The following is a 16,849-nucleotide window of genomic DNA, read 5'->3' as shown; positions in this document are numbered from 1 at the left end:
TGTGGTGGCATACACCTGTAGTCCTAGTCACTTGGCAGGCTGAGGTGGGAGGATTGCTTGAGTCCAGGAGTTTGAGGCAGCAGTGAGCCGTGATCACGGCGTCATTGCACTCCAGTCTGGGTAATCGAAAGAAAGAAAGAGAAAAAGAGATTGAGAGAGAGAGAGAGAGAGAGAGAAAGAAAGAAAAGAGAAGGAAGGAAGGAAAGGGAAAGAGAAAGAAAGAAAGGAAGGAAGGACAGGGAGAGAGAGAAAGAGAAGAAAGAAAGATTCATGTTCCTTCATTTGGAGTAGAAAAAAAGAGAGAGAGACAAAAGAGAGACAAAGAAAGGAAGAGAGAGGGGAGGGAGGGAAGGAGGAAAGGAAGGGAGGGAGGAAGGAAGGGAGGAAGGAAGGAAGGGAGGAAGAAAGGGAGGGAGTCTGGGGGCTTTTGGGAGTTAGTGGGGGTCTTTGAGTGCAGGAGGGAGCATAAGCCCAGGCTGCCTTTGGAAGCTGCCTCTGGAGCCACTGGCAGGGGAGGGAGCAAAAGGGAGGCTGGAGATCTAGGGCTGGGAGCGGGCACTCAGGGACGCAAAGACCCCAGCACCAGCTCCCAGGGAAGCACCGCAGCCCAATCCATGGCCATCCGCATCACACCCTCCCCCAAGCCTATGTGCATCTGCGCTGTGCTTCATCCTAAACACTACGCCCCAGGATGCAGGCAGGACAGGCGCACCCTACTCATGGACAAAGACGGTGATCATCAGAGAGGTGGCAGTGCTGGCCTCAGGAGTCACAGCTGGACCCTGGAAGTGCATTAGGGAATAAGATTCTTCTTTTTTTTTTTTTTTTGAAACTGAGCCTTGCTCTGTCACCCAGACTAGGGTGCAGTGACACAATCTCGGCTCACTGCAACCTCTGGCTCCCGGGTTCAAATGAATCTCCTGCCTTAGCCTCCTGAGTAGCTGGGACTACAGGCACACACCACCATGCCCCGCTAATTTTTATATTTCTAGTAGAGACGGGGTTTCACCACGTTGGCCAGGCTGGTCTGGAACTCCTGACCTCAGGTGATCTGTTCGCCTCAGCCTCCAAAAGTGCTGGGAGGACAGGCTTGAGCTACCACGCCCAGCCTGGAACAGGGTTCTTGAGGAAAAGGCAGTGGTCAGGTGACTCCCTGATTCCTGCCCTGTAGGAGGTGCAGTTTTGGGGTTAAGATGAGTAGTTCTGTTTGGGACACTGTCAGCCTGCGGTGAGAGGTATGAGGAGCCCAGAGTGGGGATACACAATCATGAGCTGCTGCTCAGTCTTCCAAGGAGGCCCTAGGTTGAGGACCCAGCCTCAAATTCCTATATGTGACCCCACTGACCACATATCTATTTTCAGTCACCACTCCCTGTGAGCCCGTGGGGGCAATCCAGGTGGCCTCCATAAAGGCTGTTCTGGTTGGGTAGTCCTGTCCCAGCCTGAGGCCTGTAGGAAAAGGTCAGGAGGGTGCCAAGCACTGGGTCAGACACCATGCCTCGGTTCCCCCATGGCCCTCTCAAGGCTCAGGGCCTGGGGAGTAGCAGTACATGCCAGGATAGGGCCAGGGAAGGTTCCAGGCTCAGAGCCCTGAGAAGCTGCTCCCTCCGAGGAGCTCTGAGAACAGGGCTGTGACGGCTCCCCAGTGGAGGACCAGGCAGGCAGGGACAGCTGCAGCCCAGGCGGGCGGCAACCAGCTGCTGCCTGGGAGACTGGCCAGAGCGGGGCGGGCATGGCCCCCACGAGCCCCCAGCCTGAGCCCGCAGAGCGTGGGAGCAGGCCATGGCCTGAGGCTGGGTTTCAGGTTTTCATGCTGTGTTAACGGTCAGCTTGGTTAATGCTGAGCAGATGGGGGAGGGGGCTGCCAGCTCCCTTGGGGACAGCTGCAGGGCACACATGCATGCACACGCATGTGCAGAGGGTACAGGAGTCGCACTGTGGATGGTGCAATGCAGACTCAGCCCATTAACACTCATTTGCTCTTGCATCGCAGACACAAGATGGTGCTGGTGGGACAGACGGACCCAGGCAGGCCCATGCTGGCTCCTAGGGCAGCTGGAGGTGGCAGGGCCGACAGCCTGGCCCAGGGCCCTCAGTCCTCATCCCACAGGCAGAACTTTCTGCTGGGGGGATCCCTCCCCTCCATGTTGCTCAGGGAAGACCCAGGCACACAGAGCTTATTTAAAAAAAATAATTTATAAAAGGCCATTTGCTCCTGTTTTTGGCAGGCTTCCAGCTTCTCTGGGTTCAGGGGCCAATGTTCCGTCAAGATGCTGGGGCAAGCAGCAGCAAGGGGAGGTGTGGGGAAAGGGGGTCAGAGGCCCAGAACCTCCTGCTGGCGTTGGGAGGCAGGAGGTTTAGCATAGCAGCTTCCAGCCAGGCTCAGCCAAACCCAAGATGGGGACCAAGCACCAAGGTCCAAGAGGCCAAGCAGAGCTCTGACATTCGGGCCATCAGGACACAGGCATTGCTGCTCCAAGGGCAAGGGCAAGGCCTTGAGACTTGAGTTGAGCTGTAGGTTGGAAATCCAAGGCCAGAGCAGGAAGCCTTTACGAACCCCAGGACCAAGGAAGGATCTACCCAAAGCAGAACCAGAGACCTGGGACAGCACCCTGGGGTCAGGAGCCCCGTGCTGCCAAGGTCAAGCACTGCACCAGGCTGTGGCTGAGCCCCAAGGCCCAAGGCCACCAGCCTATGTGCCCGCACAGCCTTGAGCTCATGTCTGCACTCCAGGGAAGGGGAAGGAGCTGGATCCCAATGGCAGGGGGTCGTGGCTGAAGACAGAATCGCTGGAGGAGCAGGTGCTGCTGGCATCCCCACCCGAGGGGGAGTAGGGTCCAAAGGTCAGGCGGAGGTCAAGGTACTGTGGGGAACATAGCTGGTCAGCCGCTGCAGCACCCAGGATGGGCAGGGCACATGTCCACACAGTCAGGTTGGGCCTTGAGGCCTGGAGGGGAGCAGGCAGAGGGAGGTGGTGGGTGGGAGGGGAATGTACCTCCTCAGAGACAGCCAGCAGGACCTTGTCCAGTGCCTCCACCAGCTGCTTGAAGGTGGGCCTCTGGGAGGGTGCAGCGTGCCAGCACTCACGCATCAGCCCGTACCTAGGAGAGGTGGGGTGGAGGGCCACAGGGGGCCTCAGGCCTTGTGGGGGAAGAGGAGGACTGGGGAGTTGTCTGAGTGGGGAGTTTGATGAGGGATAGGCAGGGTCATCAGTGGAAGCCAGGCCAAGACGCTCCACTAGGAAGAGGAGGAGGAAGATGAGGAGGGGGAGGAAGGAGGAGGAGGGGGAGGAAGGGAGGAGGAAGAGGAGGAGGAAGATGAGGAAGGGGAGGAAGGAGGAGGAGGGGGAGGAAGGGAGGAGGAAGAGGAGGAGGGAGAGAAGGAGAAAGAAGAGGGGGAGGAAGGGGGGAGGAAAAGGGGGAGGAAGGGAGGAGGAGGGGAAGGAGGAGGAAGAGGAGAAGGAGGGGAATGAAGAGGAGGAGGGGAAGGAGGAGGAGGAGAAGGAGGAGGGGAATGAAGAAGAGGAGGGAAAGGAGGAGGGGAAAGAGGAGGAGGGGGAAGAGGAGGGGTGGATGGAGGAGGAGGAGGAAGAGGGGGGAAGGAGGAGGGGGAAGGAGGGGGGAGGAGGGGAGGGGGAGGAGGAGGAGGTGGAAGAGATAGAGGGGAAGGAGGAGGAGGAGGGAGGGAGTACATGGAGGAGGGGGAGGAGATGGAAGAGGAAGAGGAGGAGGAGTAGTGCTGTTCTCCTGGCTGGGGCAAACCCTGAGGCCATGGTCAGGGCGAAGGAGGAGGATTGGAAAGTTGGGGGCAGGGGCAGGATGAGGCCTCACAGTTCCGGGGGGCAGTGTGGGGGCCGGTCCATCCGATGTCCCTCCCGCAGCAGCGAGAACAGCTCCTCCACCGGGATGCCAGGGTATGGGGAGCCCCCGAGGGTGAAGATCTCCCACAGCAGGATCCCAAAAGACCACCTGGAGACAGGGCCAGGGCTCAGTGGGGCTCAGCGTCCTCCCTACAACCAAGGTTAGGATGGGGGAACCCCACAGGTACAACCCACCACAGCCGGTGAGGAATGGACTCCCCTAAGTCTGGTCCCACTTGGGTCCCAGGCCAAATATGAAGGAGCCCTTGAGCACCTGACTCCTGGGGCCATGTGACTGGGCAACGTCTTGCCCTTTTTGTGGGGTAGGACAGTGACCACTGGCAGAACTCACACATCACTCTGGTGTGTGTACACTCGGTCAAACAAGGCCTCGGGCGCCATCCACTTGACAGGCAGGCGGCCCTGGAGAGGAGGGGGGTCTCAGTACAGAGTCCCACATGTTCCCAAGCCTGCCAGCCCCAGGCCCAGCCCTCCTCTACCCCCATCCAGTTCTGCCCATCTCCCTCACATTGCTGGTTTTCTTATAGTAGTCAATGTGGTGGACACCTCGGGCCAGCCCAAAGTCAGCAATCTTCATCACATTGTCCTCGGTCACCAGCACATTGCGGGCAGCCAGGTCACGGTGGATACACTGCAGGGGAGGAGGAGCTTGGGTCCATCAGGACTCCTGGCTGGGAGCTGAGCACATACCACCCACCAGCAGGCCTGGGGGCAGAGGCCCTCCACCCACTTTACAGACAAGGAGGTTGAGGTTTAGAAAGGGGGAGCACCCTCTCCTGCATCCTCTGAGCCTATGGGCGAGGCGTGTGAGGAACAAGTGGGGAATTTGGGAAGGTGCGAAAGCCTGGGGACATTGAGGTGGGGTAATGGAAAAGAGCAGAGAGGGAGAAGTTGGGGACATTTAATGCCACAGGCCTGAGAGAGTGGAGATGGAGAGATTGACAGGGGCCCAGAGCCCCACTGCCTGTACCTTCCGAGACTCCAGATACTGCATGCCTCGGGCCACCTGGTAGGCGCAGGAGACCAGGACTGGGAAGGACAGCGGCCCCTCACTGCTTCGAGGACTGTCAGGGCTGAGGTCGGGGCCTGGGGGGCGCCGGGCCCGCAGGAACTCCCGCAGGTTTCCCTTGGCGGCGCACTCCACGATCACATACAGGGGCCCTACGAAGGGAGCACACAGAGAGGCTGCCAAAGCTGTGGCTCTGAGCCCTAACGGCCCATGCCACCAGCCCCGCCTCTGCCCTACCTTCCTGGGTGCAGACACCCAGCAGGTTGATGATGTTCTTGTGTCGGCCAATCAGCTTCATCACCTCCATCTCCGAAACCAGGTCTGCCAAGTCCTTGTCAGAAGCGTTGCCTGCAAAGGCAGCAGATGGGGTAAAGCTGCCCTCCAACTACAGGAGGGAGACCGCAGAGGCAGGGCCAGAACAAGGAGCACTGGACCTAGGGGTCACCTAGGCCACAATCCTTGCTAGTCTGTGTGGCCTTGAAAAAGTCTCCTAGCATCTCTGAATTTCAGGGTCATCTTGTAGGAAATGGAGCAGTGGGTCACACCCTACCTGTCACAGCAGTTTCAAGGATGCAATTACATCATGGATCTAAGAGGCAGGCCTAGGGCCGGGTGCAGTGGCTCACACCTATAATCCCAGCACTTTGGGAGGCTGAGGCAGGTGGATCACGAGGTCAGGAGTTTGAGACCAGCCTGATCAACATGGTGAAACCCTGACCCTACTAAAAATACAAAAATTAGCTGGGCATGGTGGTGCATGCCTGTAGCTACTCAGGAGGCTGAGGCAGGAGAATTGAGATCACCCCACCACACTCCAGCCTAGGGGACAGAGAGAGATTCCATCTCAAAAAAAAAAAAAAGGTCAAGCCTTCCAGTGGGCAGGTCCAGGAAACACGAGAGAGGAGAAGAGCTCAGACAGGAAGGAAGCTGCCTCTGGAGAGCTGGCAGTAGTCTCTGCATGGGGTCAAAGCTCTTGCGTGTAGAAAGCAGGGTGGCGCCCTGGGGTCTGTTTGACCAGGGCCTGGCATCCAACTGGCTTGGAATTCAGGGAGCTGCTTGGCAGACAGGGTGTAGCCAGGGGAGTTTGGGAAGAAGGCTGCTCTGGCTTCTCTGGCTGGACCCTTGGGGCCCTGTGGCCCTGGGCCAATGACATAACACCCCCTACCCACACACGCCAATCTCACCATGCACATTTCTCAATCCCTGCCTCCCAGGGAGCACCAGGTGGCCCCAGCTGTGTAGAGAGGAGGGGAGGAGCAGAAGGGGAGTTGAGGACATTCTTGCAGAGGGGGCTGGGGAACTGGAACAAGAGGCCCTGATGGGCAGGGTCCAAGACTGCCCTGCAAGAGCACCCTGGGGCTGGACAGGGTGCAAGCAGAAGGGCTGTCCTCCTACAGCAGTGGACACAGGGGATACACCCAGGGAGGGTCTAAGGGAGGCTGAGCGTGTGTCTGAGGGGAACCATGGAGAAGGAGGTAGAGGGCCTGTGAGGCTGACAAGGAGATGTGAAGTCAAGGCTGACACAGACCAATGCTGACAGGGGATATCAAGCCTGTCACACCAAATTCTTATCATCATCGTCACCCCAATGGTGATTTATTGGGCCCTGACTGTAAGCCAGGCATTTTCCCCAATCCTTGAGCTGGGAGATAGGGACTGTTATTTACTCTACATGACACGAGGGGAAACTGAGGCTCAGAAGTCACTTGCCAGGGTCAGGAGCGGAGTTGAATTGCAGGCTTAAGGGTGGGATCCTGCAGCCTCTCCCAGCTCCAAGGTTCACCTGGTAGCACTGTGAGCCCCAGTGCCATAGCACCTCCTCCAGGCTGCCACATTCACCTTTTATTTTTCTTTTCTTTTCTCTCTTTCTTTTTTTTTTTTGAGACGGAGTTTCCCTCTGTCGCCCAGGCTGGAGTGCAATAGCGTGGTCTCAGCTCACTGCAACCTCTGCCTCCTGGGTTTAAGTGATTCTCCTGCCTCAGCCTCCTGAGTAGTTGGGCTTACGGGTGCCCACCACCATGCCTGGCTAATTTTTTTGTTTTTTTTGAGACACAGTCTCGCTCTGTCACCAGGTTGGAGTGCAGTGGCGTGATCTTGGGTCTCTACAACCTCTGCCTCCCGAGCTCAAATGATTCTACTGCCTCAGCCTCCCGAGTAGTTGGGACTACAGGTGTGTGCCATCCTGCCCAGCTAATTTTGTATTTTTAGTAGACACAAGATTTCATCATGTTGGCCAGGATGGTCTTGATCTCTTGACCTCATGATCCATCTGCCTCAGCCTCCCAAAGTGCTGGGATTATAGGTGTGAGCCACTGTACCTGGCCTAATTTTTCTATTTCTAGTAGAGATGTGCTGGTCTCAAACTCCTGACTTCGTGATCTGCCCACCTCAGCCTCCAAAAGTGCTGGAATTACAAAGGCATGAGCCATTGCATCTGGCCTATTTTTATTTATTTATTTTTAGATAGGGTCTCACTCTGTTGCCCAAGGTGGAATACAGTGACCTGATCATGGTTCATTGCAACCTCCAACTCCTGGGTTCAAGGGATCCTCCTGCCTCAGCCTTCCTAGCAGCTGGGACTAAAGGCACACACCACTACACTCAGCTAATTTTCTTACTTTTTTTGTAGAGATGGAGTCTCACCATATTGCCCAGGCTGCCTCAAACTCCTCGATTCAAGCAATCCTCCTACCTTGGCCTCCCAAAGTGCTGACATTACAGGTGTGAGTCACTGCACCCAGCCACACTCACCTTTGAGCATCTTGACGGCCACAGTGCTGGCTTGGTCAGGCTGGGCGGGGTCCATGCCAAAGGCTTCGGCACGTATTACCTGCCCAAAGCAGCCCTCGCCCAGGGGTTTCCCAAGCACCAGCCTGGAGATGGAGAAAGTGCATGCCTCAGACCTCCGAATCACTCCTGCTAAGAGTGGGTTGCAACCCGACGCCCATGTCCCCAACCCCACACAGCTCAGCGCACCTGTCCCGGGGGAACTCCCATAGTGGGTCGAGAGGTAGGTCTAGACTCACGGGGCCGGCGAGCAAGGCAGGGCCGCTGGAGGAGAGACGTACACCTCGCACCAGGGATAAGCTCGACTTGCCGGAGGAGCCTGACTCCAGGGAGAACTGCAAAGTGAGAGACTTGGTTCTGCCTGCTGGAGTCAGGCTGCAACACACAAGGTGGGGGATGCGCCCAGTACCTGTCGGGCCAGAGGGAAGCGGGACAACTTCTGCACAGTGGCAGGCTGGTGGGGGTGCCGGCCGTGGAGTGCCTGCCCTCGATACAGCCCAGCTAGCAGCAGGAGTACAGCCAAGGCCAGGGAGCCTGACACGTACAGAATGATGTCCGTATACCTGGCCTCAGGCGCTGCTGCAGTCCACGTGAGGTCCTCCTCTGCCCTCGCACATGAATACACACAGACAGACAAACTGGTCAGTAGTGAGACTGGCCACCCCATGCACCCCACTCAGGCCCTTCCAGCACCCAACATGCATGGGGACACAAGCAGAGGAAGCTGTAGTTATGCCCAGTCCCAGGTTCCCATACCTCAGCAGAGGGTCACATGGACAACTTCATGTGGAGAGGCACAGAGAGGGTGTCATATAGCTCAAAAACACAAATCCACACACTGCCTCACAAGCCAGACCCCACAGACCTACAGAGACTGACCACCCGACAGGCCACGGCCCCCACTGCTGGACCAGAGGGGCATCTTGCAGCATCTCCTGGCCCCTCAGGTGCTCACCTGGCAGCACCGTGAGCCAGGCCGACTGGTAGGAGAGGCCGATGGAATTGCCTGCGAGGCAGGTGTACTCGCCTGCGTCCTCGGCTGACACGTTCCGCAGGTACAGAACCTCCACCTCTGAGCTATTGATGTCTGCTGTCTGGGGAGGGAGACATATTCTGGGGTCACAGCAGGGCCTGGGGCCACACTGTGGCCAAGAAGGAAGCTGGGGACCCCCCAACCCCGGGTGGGAGAAGAGTGGGGCCCAGGCTGTAGCAGGGACTGTACCTTTAGGACTTGCACATAGGGGAAGCCGTCGGCCCCGAAGCTGCTGCCGTTGATGACAATGTGCTTCAGCCACTGGATATGGGGCTGGGCATCGCTGTACACCTTGCACAGCAGCTCCACGTCACTGCCGACCACAGCTGTGGTGTTGGCCGGGAGCCCAGCCTGCAGGATGGGCCGGTGCGGGGACCGCTCTGGGGACCAGGTGAGGTGGTCAGCCCTGATTACCGGCACCCATAGAAGCACGCTGTTTGCCTCCCTCCAGCCTTCCTCAAGTTCAAGGGAGGGACCTTTCTGCAGCTTCTTGTCCTGCTTAAACCTTCCCTGGCTCCCCATTGCTTCGGGTCAAGGATGACATCTCAGCCTAGCATTCAAAACCATCCACCACCTGGCTTTCCACATAAATGCCACGCCCTAGGTATATGCTAGCCTGCAAGTGCAGGGCGTTCGTTATACTTAGGCCCTCAGCTCAGGCTGTGCCCTCTGCCTGGATGTCCTTCTCGCTTTTCCTCTTGGCAGACCCCTGCTCCTCCAGTGCCACACTAACCCCTGTGCTTTCCCCTGACCCACCTGGTCACTGAGCTGCTTGACTCATCTGAGTCCATCCTGCCTGCCAGGCTAGGCCCCACCAGAGGGCACAACTGAGCCCAAGACAGGTCAGGCCTCCCAACTCCCTGCCCCGTGCTCACCCAGCACATCTAGCAGGTAGCTGTAGCGGATGCTGCCCACAGAGTTCTCCACCAGGCAGGTGTACGTGCCGCGGTCTGAGGGCACCACACTCTCCATCACGAGGCTCCAGTGCTGGTGGCGCAGCTGCAGGCAGAGGGAGTGTGCCCGTGGGACCACCAGACCACATCCACCAAGGGGGACCAGGGGACCAGGAGCCTAGATCCTCATCCTGCCCACAGGGCTCTTCTCAAGCTCTCTAGGCCCTGAGAACATCAGGCCCAGGCCAAGAACTATGGGACAAAGGAGAAGGCTCCCCAAAGTGCCCGAGCCATGGGTCTTTTGAGTTTTAGCTCCCTCTCCCTAGCTGTGCCACTCTAAGCCAGCCCTTGCCTTCTCTGAGACTCAGTTGCCTCATGATAGCATGGAGCTGACCCTGTAGGGTCTCATCAAGATGGTGAGATGCTAAGGCTTATTGATACCATACCAGTCAGTGATTCTTCTTACTTTATAAATGGACTTGCTGAGGCTGAGAGGTTAAGTCATGTGTCAAGAGTGGCAGAAGAGGAACTTCAAACAGAGCTGGCCAAGTCCAGTTTAGGGCTCCTTCTGGGGTCCCACAATTGCTTTCCTCATTCCCCTTATTTATAGGTATGCTTGTAGGTATGAGGGGACTGATGAAGGAATGAAAATGGGGGAGCAGAAGGTCTTGGAACCCAGAGACTCACCCGAATGCCTCCAATGCGATTCTCCCCATGAAAGGCCTGTCCATCCTTAAGCCAGCGGATGGTGGGCATGGGGTTGCCTGCAGCTGGACAGCGGAACTTGACGGTGTTCCCGGCAGGTACTGCATGCAGTTTCTTTTCCATGCGCTGGGGGTGTGTCCAATAGGGTGCTGGGGTCGGAGGGAAGGCCCTTAGAATGACTGTGTTCCTACACAGGCCTCTTCTCAGTGACCAGATGAGCAGTGTGAATGCAAGTCCTTGAAGACTTATACTGACCTTGCTGGGGGTAAATGTGCCCATTTGAGGAGTTCCTAAGGGATTTGGGGTCCTCATCATCATTGCTGGAGGTCAAGGAGTCTATATCAGGGACAGAGGGAGGTATCTGAGGTCCAAGAAGGGTACGTCTCTTTTCCTAGGCATCCCTTAACTCACTGCTAGAGTCTCTTACCATCTATAACCAAGGTGAGATTCTGCAGGACGATCATGGAGCCTCGTGCCAGGCAGAGGTAGCGGCCAGCATCCTCAGGTAGGAAGCTGGCAATCTCTAGGCGGCCTCTCCAGCCCCGTACACGGCCAGCAGGTGCCAGGCGACTGCCCTCCTTATACCAGTGGCCACCATGCTCAGCTTGCCCACAGCACAGCTGCACAGGCTGCCCAAGGGCTACTGTCAGCTCCTGCTCTTGCTGCTCCAGGTTGGGAGCCAGGCAGGGCTCTGTGGGCAGAGGGCAGAGGTCAGCAGACCCTGCAGCCCCATCTGAGGCAGCCTCCTGCATCCAGAGAACATGCTGCACATGCAGGGCACAAGCACCTCGCAATGCATGCTGGAGGGGCCAGCATCCTTGAAACTCACATGACCACATGCTACGGATGCCACACCCAGGGCAAATGCCACACTCTTGGGGCATGTCACACACACAGCATTTAGTGCACATGCCACTGCTCAAGACACACACACACACACACACACACACACACACGGCACATGCCATTGGTGCCACATACAGGGCTCATGCTACACCTCTGGGCATATCACACTCATAATGCATATACCACACATGCTGCCTGGACCTTCTAGGTCACACATCCAGTGCACAGAATACACACACACACACACACACACACACACACACACACACACAGAGGCAAGGAGCTCACCACCTGCTCTGCAGCCCAGCTCAGAGCCCTGCACCCTGCAAGGCCAGTCCTCTCTCGCAGACACAGAGATAGATGGATGCTTGCTGGAAGCCAGGCACTGACTGAGTCTCAGTGATTGGGCCCTGCCCTGCTGCCACCTTCTCAGGGCCTGGGCAAGGATCCTTTCCAGCTTTACTCAGCCCAGCAGCCCCCTCTTGGTGCCCACTCTTCCCACCCCTGCCACCCTCTCCCACCTCAGAAGCCATACCCAGCTCCACTTCCTCAGAGGTCTCCAGGGACAAGGCTGGAGGCACAGGCACACTCAGCAGGAACCCCAACAGGGCCAACAGCAGCCGCATCTCCTTCCCACGGCTCTCAGGGACCCAGGCTGGACTTCCCAACAACTGCCTTCCTAAAACGGGGAGGGAGGGAAAAGAGCTGCTGCTACACGTGCACCTTTGCAGGTGCTTTTCCTTTATTTTGCAGATGAGGAAACCAAGACAGGAAGTGGTCAGCAGATGTGTCCAAGTCCCCAGCCAGGCTGTGGCAGTGCAGACTGGAACCAGCTCTGCTGTGGCCAGAGCCCAAGGCCTACCCACAGTAGGTTGTGCAAGGGGGCTGGGCTGGGCTTCCTGCTCTCCTTGAGTCCTGCTGGGACCCTGGCACACGTTCACAGAAAGCAGTTTTGGGATTCTTTTCTCAGAGGGAAGTAGAGAACGGAGACTTATCTTCTGCATGCTCTTGGCACACATACTTTGTTTCTTGCTGAATAAATGAATTGATGGCCAAAGAGCCAAAAAAGAAAGTGAAAAATAATACAACGCCAAACTTCAGCATCTGGATGTTATCTGATCTGATCCCTGCTCCTTACAGCATTACTGACATTTCCAGGGCTGGGTGCTCACAAGGCAGTCCCTTCCATGGCAAGCAGGACCACATCCCTGGATACCCCTGCTTGTTATGCCCCAACTCTATCTGAAGCATGCATGGTTTTGTAAAGAATATAGACCCTAATTATCCATCCACCAGAGTCAAGTTCAAATCCTGACTCTTACCAACTTGTAACTCCTTGCCTCTGTCCCCCTCTGGGCTACTATCCTCATAGGAATGCTTTGAGGATAAAAGAGATAAGATAATGTGTGTTGGAACTTGGCACACAGAGTGTTGGAATGTTCTCCTTCCTATGCCTGGCCCTAGAAATGTTCACCTATTGCTCTGGCTCTGCCTTCAGCCAGTCGCCTCTGGTTCGGGTGCTGTTCCTGTCAGGCTGTGATGTACACATACCCCAGCCGGCTATCCTTTTCCAGATGCTACGAAGGACACTTCTGTTCCCCAAAATGGAATGCTCAGAACTGAGTCTCAGCTGAGACAAAGGAATATGGTGACCACTGTAGTCCTAGGGGCCTCCAGGTGGCACTGGCATCTCTGGATTTACCCTGTGTGGGAAGCCCATTACACCTCCTTCTCCTTGGTCACTGCCACCCGACATCCAGTCCATCTGGCTTCCCCTGCCCCTACTCAGGGCAGGTCATGGTCATCTCTTGCATGGGCCTTTGGAAACATCCTCCCCCAGGGCTCTTCAACCTTCATCTTCCAGCAGGGTTTTAAAAAACTTCAAGTCTGCCATGTCGTGCCCCCAGATTGCAAGCCCTTAATGGCTACCTGTGCCCAGCAGGATCCAGCTCAACATCCTAGGCTTCCCTCTCTACCACTGCCTATCTCTTTAGTCACATGGTCTGCCCCTTCAGGAGCCCTGAAACGACTGGCTTTCAAAACGGCACATGTGCTCTCTTCCCCATCCCTCTGTGCCCCTCATTCCTCTTCTCTACCTGCCTCAGGATACTTCTGTCTCTGAGCCCACCTCAACTCCCAAATCCATCCAATCAGCTCTTCCTTGGTAAAACTCCCTACAAAGCTCGGCTTGGCAGTGAGGGCAGCTCTTTGGGTACACAGTTTGGGCTGGGAGTGGGTGGGGAGGCCCGGGGCTTTTATTCCCACCCAGGCTGCCCTGACGTCAGAGTCCTTAGTCGAGTCACCCGTGGCTGCTGACCGCTGACCAAACACCTGGCACGTGGGAACGGAGGGCCAACCTTAGGCATCAGACAGTTCTGGGTTCTTATCCAGCCTCCTGCACATGCGCTGGAGGCCCCCGGGCAGTAAGTGACTGAACCTTTCGGGGCCTCGGCTCCCTCATCTCTGCCGCGGGCTGGAAGACAGCCTAGCGGCCAAGGGACAAGCGCGCTCGTCTTCCCCTACCCCTGCCGGGTCAGCCTTGGGGGAGGTGCAAATCAGCGGGTCCCGAGGGTAGCTGCACAGGGCCTGCCCGCCCCCGCTTCGGTGGGCAATGAGTAACCAGCTCCGCGGCCGGGGTGCTCTTTGGACGGAACGGGACAAAAGGCCCTGTGTGCGCTGTGGGTTACTGATTTACCGCCCCCTCCACCTCCTGCCGCCCGGCGGACGCCCAGGTCCCCAGCGCCGGGAGGGGCTGTCCCCGCAGCCCTGCCGCCGCTCGCCCCCTGGCGGCTGGGAGCGCAGCCCGGGCTCCCAAGGGTTCCGGCTCACCTCGAGGCAGCGTGACTCCGCGCCCGGCAAAGGGTCCAGCTCACCTGGCTCCTCCGCCGCCTCACTCCTAGCTTCAGCCCGCCGCGACCCCTGCACCCGGCAGGGTCCGCAGACAGCCTGAGCGCCCCTCCGCCAGGAGCCAGGAATGTACTCGCGACGGCGGCGTGGCCGCGGGCGGCCCACCTCCTGCTCCGCCCCCGCCCCGCCCCTCGGTCCCGCCCCCGCTTCCCCGCCCACCTCCTGCCACGCCCCCATCGGGCCAGTCCCGCCTGGACCACCTCGAGCCGGAGAGAGGCACCCCAGGGGTGGCCCAAAGCCCCGCCCACCTGGAGCCCCGCCCCCGACCCTGTCAGCCCACTCCCGGGACCCCGCCCCAGCCTACACACCCCCTACAAACGCTCCATTCAGGCCCCGCCTCTTTTGCCCTACCCAGGCCCCAGGCCAGGCTTCCAAATTCTGGTCCACTACCCAGCTCTACTCCTTGCTCTTCATCCCTCAGGGAATGCCTGGCTCCCTTGTCTTCTGCGCAACCTTCGGTGTGATACTTACAACACAAATCTGACTGTGTCAACCACTCCCTTAAATTTTCCTATAGCTTCCAATAGCTCTTTATACATAGATTATTGCTGTGACCCAAGTCTCCTGGCTCCTAATTTACTACCCCTGTGCAGTTTCACGTACCATTCCCTTTTCCTGGAATGCCCCTTGGTATGGTTAATTTCATATTATTCTAGCTCACTTCCTCCAGGAAGCCCTCTGAACTTGCAGGCTCCCCTTAGATGACTTCTCCACTGTGAGGATGGAGAAAGAAAACAGAGTGAAGTGGTTCACAGCACAGACTGCAGGGCTGGACATCACAGGCTCAAATCTCAGCACCATCACACAAGGCCTTGGTCTTCACTGTCTTTTCAGTAAAACAGGCAAATGATAGATAGGATCAGCTTCAAGAGGTTGTTGCAAAAAGTGACATGTCAGCAGTATGTGTAAGCCTGGCATGCTCCGCTTGCTTTGTAATATTAGCTGTAATTATTTAGGACCTGTTATTTCATCATCACACTTGCGAGAATTGTAACTGAACAGTGAATTATATAAATAGCTGTGGAATGGTTGGGCACAATGACGGGTGCCTGTAGTGCTAGCTACTAGGAGGCTCAGGTAGGAGGATCTCTTGAATTCAGGAGTTCGAGACCAGCTCTATTTTTCAATAGAGGAACTGTGCCTGCAGACCTCACCAGTATAGTTCCAGTGTCTGGCATACAGTAGGTGCTCCCAGATAGCTCCATGCCCACCCGGATGACTTACTACAGGTAAGTAAGCACTTCTCTCCTGAGCATCTAGACTGGGGCTAAACTTGGAGTCAGGCAGCCTCTGATCTCTGCCCATTTCTCACCTGAATCTCAAACCCTATGCTTCTCTTAAGGCATCTTGAGAAGGAAGGAAATGGGATGGGGGCACCTGTGGTCCCAGCTACTCGGGAGGCTGAGGCTGGAGGATTGCTTGAGCCCCAGAGGTTGAGGCAGCAGTGAGCCACGATCACACCACTGCACTTCAGCCTGGGCGACAGGTTACAGGGCAAGACCCTATCTGAGGCTCTAGCTAGTGGAGACCCTGCCTTAAGAAGCTACTTCCTTTCTCATTGTCATGCAGAGAAGTCTAGTTTTTTCCGCCCTCACTCCCAAAGAGATAGTGGCATAACTTTGCATAACTATAAGGCCCATTAAGGTGACCTAAAAAAATTTTTTTAAGCAAAAGAATGGTCTCCTCCCGAAAATAAATCAGAAAGTAATTGGGACCAGATATGGTGGCTCATGCCTATAATCCCAGCATTGTGGAAGGCTGAGGTGGGAGGATTGCTTGAAGTCAGGAGTTCGAGGCTGGCCTGGGCCACATAGCGAGCTCTCATCCCTATTGAAAACATATGTATATTGGCCCCGCGCGGTGGCTCACGCTTGTAATCCCAACACTTTGGGAGGCCAAGGCCGGCAGATCACGTGAGGTCGGGAGTTTGAGACCAGCCTGACCAACATGGAGAAACTCTGTCTCTACTAAAAATACAAAAACTTGGCTGGGTGTGGTGGCTCAGGCCTGTAATCCTAGCACTTTGGGAGGCCAAGGCGGGTGGATCATGAGGTCAGGAGTTCAAGAGGAGCCTGACCTATATAGTGAAACCCTGTCTCTACTACAAAATACAAAAAACTTAGCCGGGCATGGTAGCACGTGCCTCTAGTTCCAGTTACTCCGGAGGCTGAGGCAGGAGAATCACTTGAACCCGGGAGGTGGAGGTTGCAGTGAGCCAAAGATCGTACCACTACACTCCAGCTTGGGCAACAAAGTGAGACTTTGTCTCAAAAAAAAAAAAAAAATTAGCCAGACGTGGTGACGCATGCCTCTAATTCCAGCTACTTGGGAGGCTGAGGCAGGATAATTGCCTGAACCTTGAGGCAGAGGTTGTAGTGAGCTGAGATCACAGCATTCTACTATAGCCTGGGCAATAACAGCAAAGCTCCATCTCGAAAAAAAAATTATATATATATATATATATATATGTACACACACATATATATGTATATTATGAAAATTTTAAGCCGGGCGCGGTGGCTCAAGCCTGTAATCCCAGCACTTTGGGAGGCCGAGGCGGGTGGATCACGAGGTCAAGAGATCGAGACCATCCTGGTCAACATGGTGAAACCCTGTCTCTACTAAAACCACAAAAAAATTAGCTGGGCATGGTGGTGCGTGCCTGTAGTCCCAGCTACTCAGGAGGCTGAGGCAGGAGAATTGCCTGAACCCAGGAGGCGGAGGTTGCAGTGAGCCGAGATCGAGCCATTGCACTCCAGCCTGGGTAACAAGAGCGAAACTCCGTCTCA

At 56.4% G+C, this 16,849-nt stretch overlaps 1 protein-coding gene across 3 annotated transcripts; it reads right to left on the bottom strand.

Moving 5' to 3' along the window:
• Positions 1–2,177: 2,177 nt before the first annotated feature.
• FGFR4 (fibroblast growth factor receptor 4) lies at positions 2,178–14,170 on the bottom strand. Of its 3 annotated transcripts, none has more exons than XM_032269863.1 (18): positions 13,983–14,170; positions 11,689–11,832; positions 10,735–10,998; positions 10,563–10,643; positions 10,290–10,456; positions 9,585–9,708; positions 8,899–9,089; positions 8,632–8,770; positions 8,086–8,279; positions 7,866–8,011; positions 7,641–7,762; positions 5,127–5,237; positions 4,851–5,041; positions 4,389–4,511; positions 4,212–4,282; positions 3,831–3,968; positions 2,996–3,101; positions 2,178–2,863 (listed from the first exon to the last, which is right to left on the bottom strand). In XM_032269863.1, exons 2-18 carry the CDS (start codon positions 11,777–11,779, stop codon positions 2,717–2,719), a joined length of 2,406 nt encoding a protein of 801 aa, XP_032125754.1. In that variant the 5' UTR covers positions 11,780–11,832; positions 13,983–14,170; the 3' UTR covers positions 2,178–2,716. The 3 variants fall into 3 exon arrangements, with proteins under 3 accessions (XP_032125754.1, XP_032125753.1, XP_032125755.1); XM_032269862.1 differs by having other exon boundaries at positions 14,027–14,170; XM_032269864.1 differs by having other exon boundaries at positions 7,916–8,011; positions 8,240–8,279; positions 14,027–14,170.
• Between the last annotated feature and the right edge of the window lie 2,679 nt (positions 14,171–16,849).

The sequence above is a fragment of the Sapajus apella genome, unplaced genomic scaffold (genome assembly GCF_009761245.1).
Source record: "Sapajus apella isolate SASKATOON/1434 unplaced genomic scaffold, GSC_monkey_1.0 scaffold200, whole genome shotgun sequence".
Taxonomy (NCBI): Eukaryota; Metazoa; Chordata; class Mammalia; order Primates; family Cebidae; genus Sapajus; species Sapajus apella.
This window is presented reverse-complemented; position numbering and strand designations above follow the sequence as displayed.

Coding starts and splice junctions, on each gene's coding strand:
- FGFR4 (XM_032269863.1), bottom strand. CDS start 11,779: ATGCGGCTGCTGTTGGCCCTGTTGGGGTTCCTGCTGAGTGTGCCTGTG. Junction 8,771..8,898: donor CCTATGTGCAAGTCCTAAAG/GTACAGTCCCTG, acceptor CTCCCTCCCCAG/ACAGCAGACATCAATAGCTC. Junction 5,238..7,640: donor GGCCGTCAAGATGCTCAAAG/GTGAGTGTGGCT, acceptor CTGCCTTTGCAG/GCAACGCTTCTGACAAGGAC.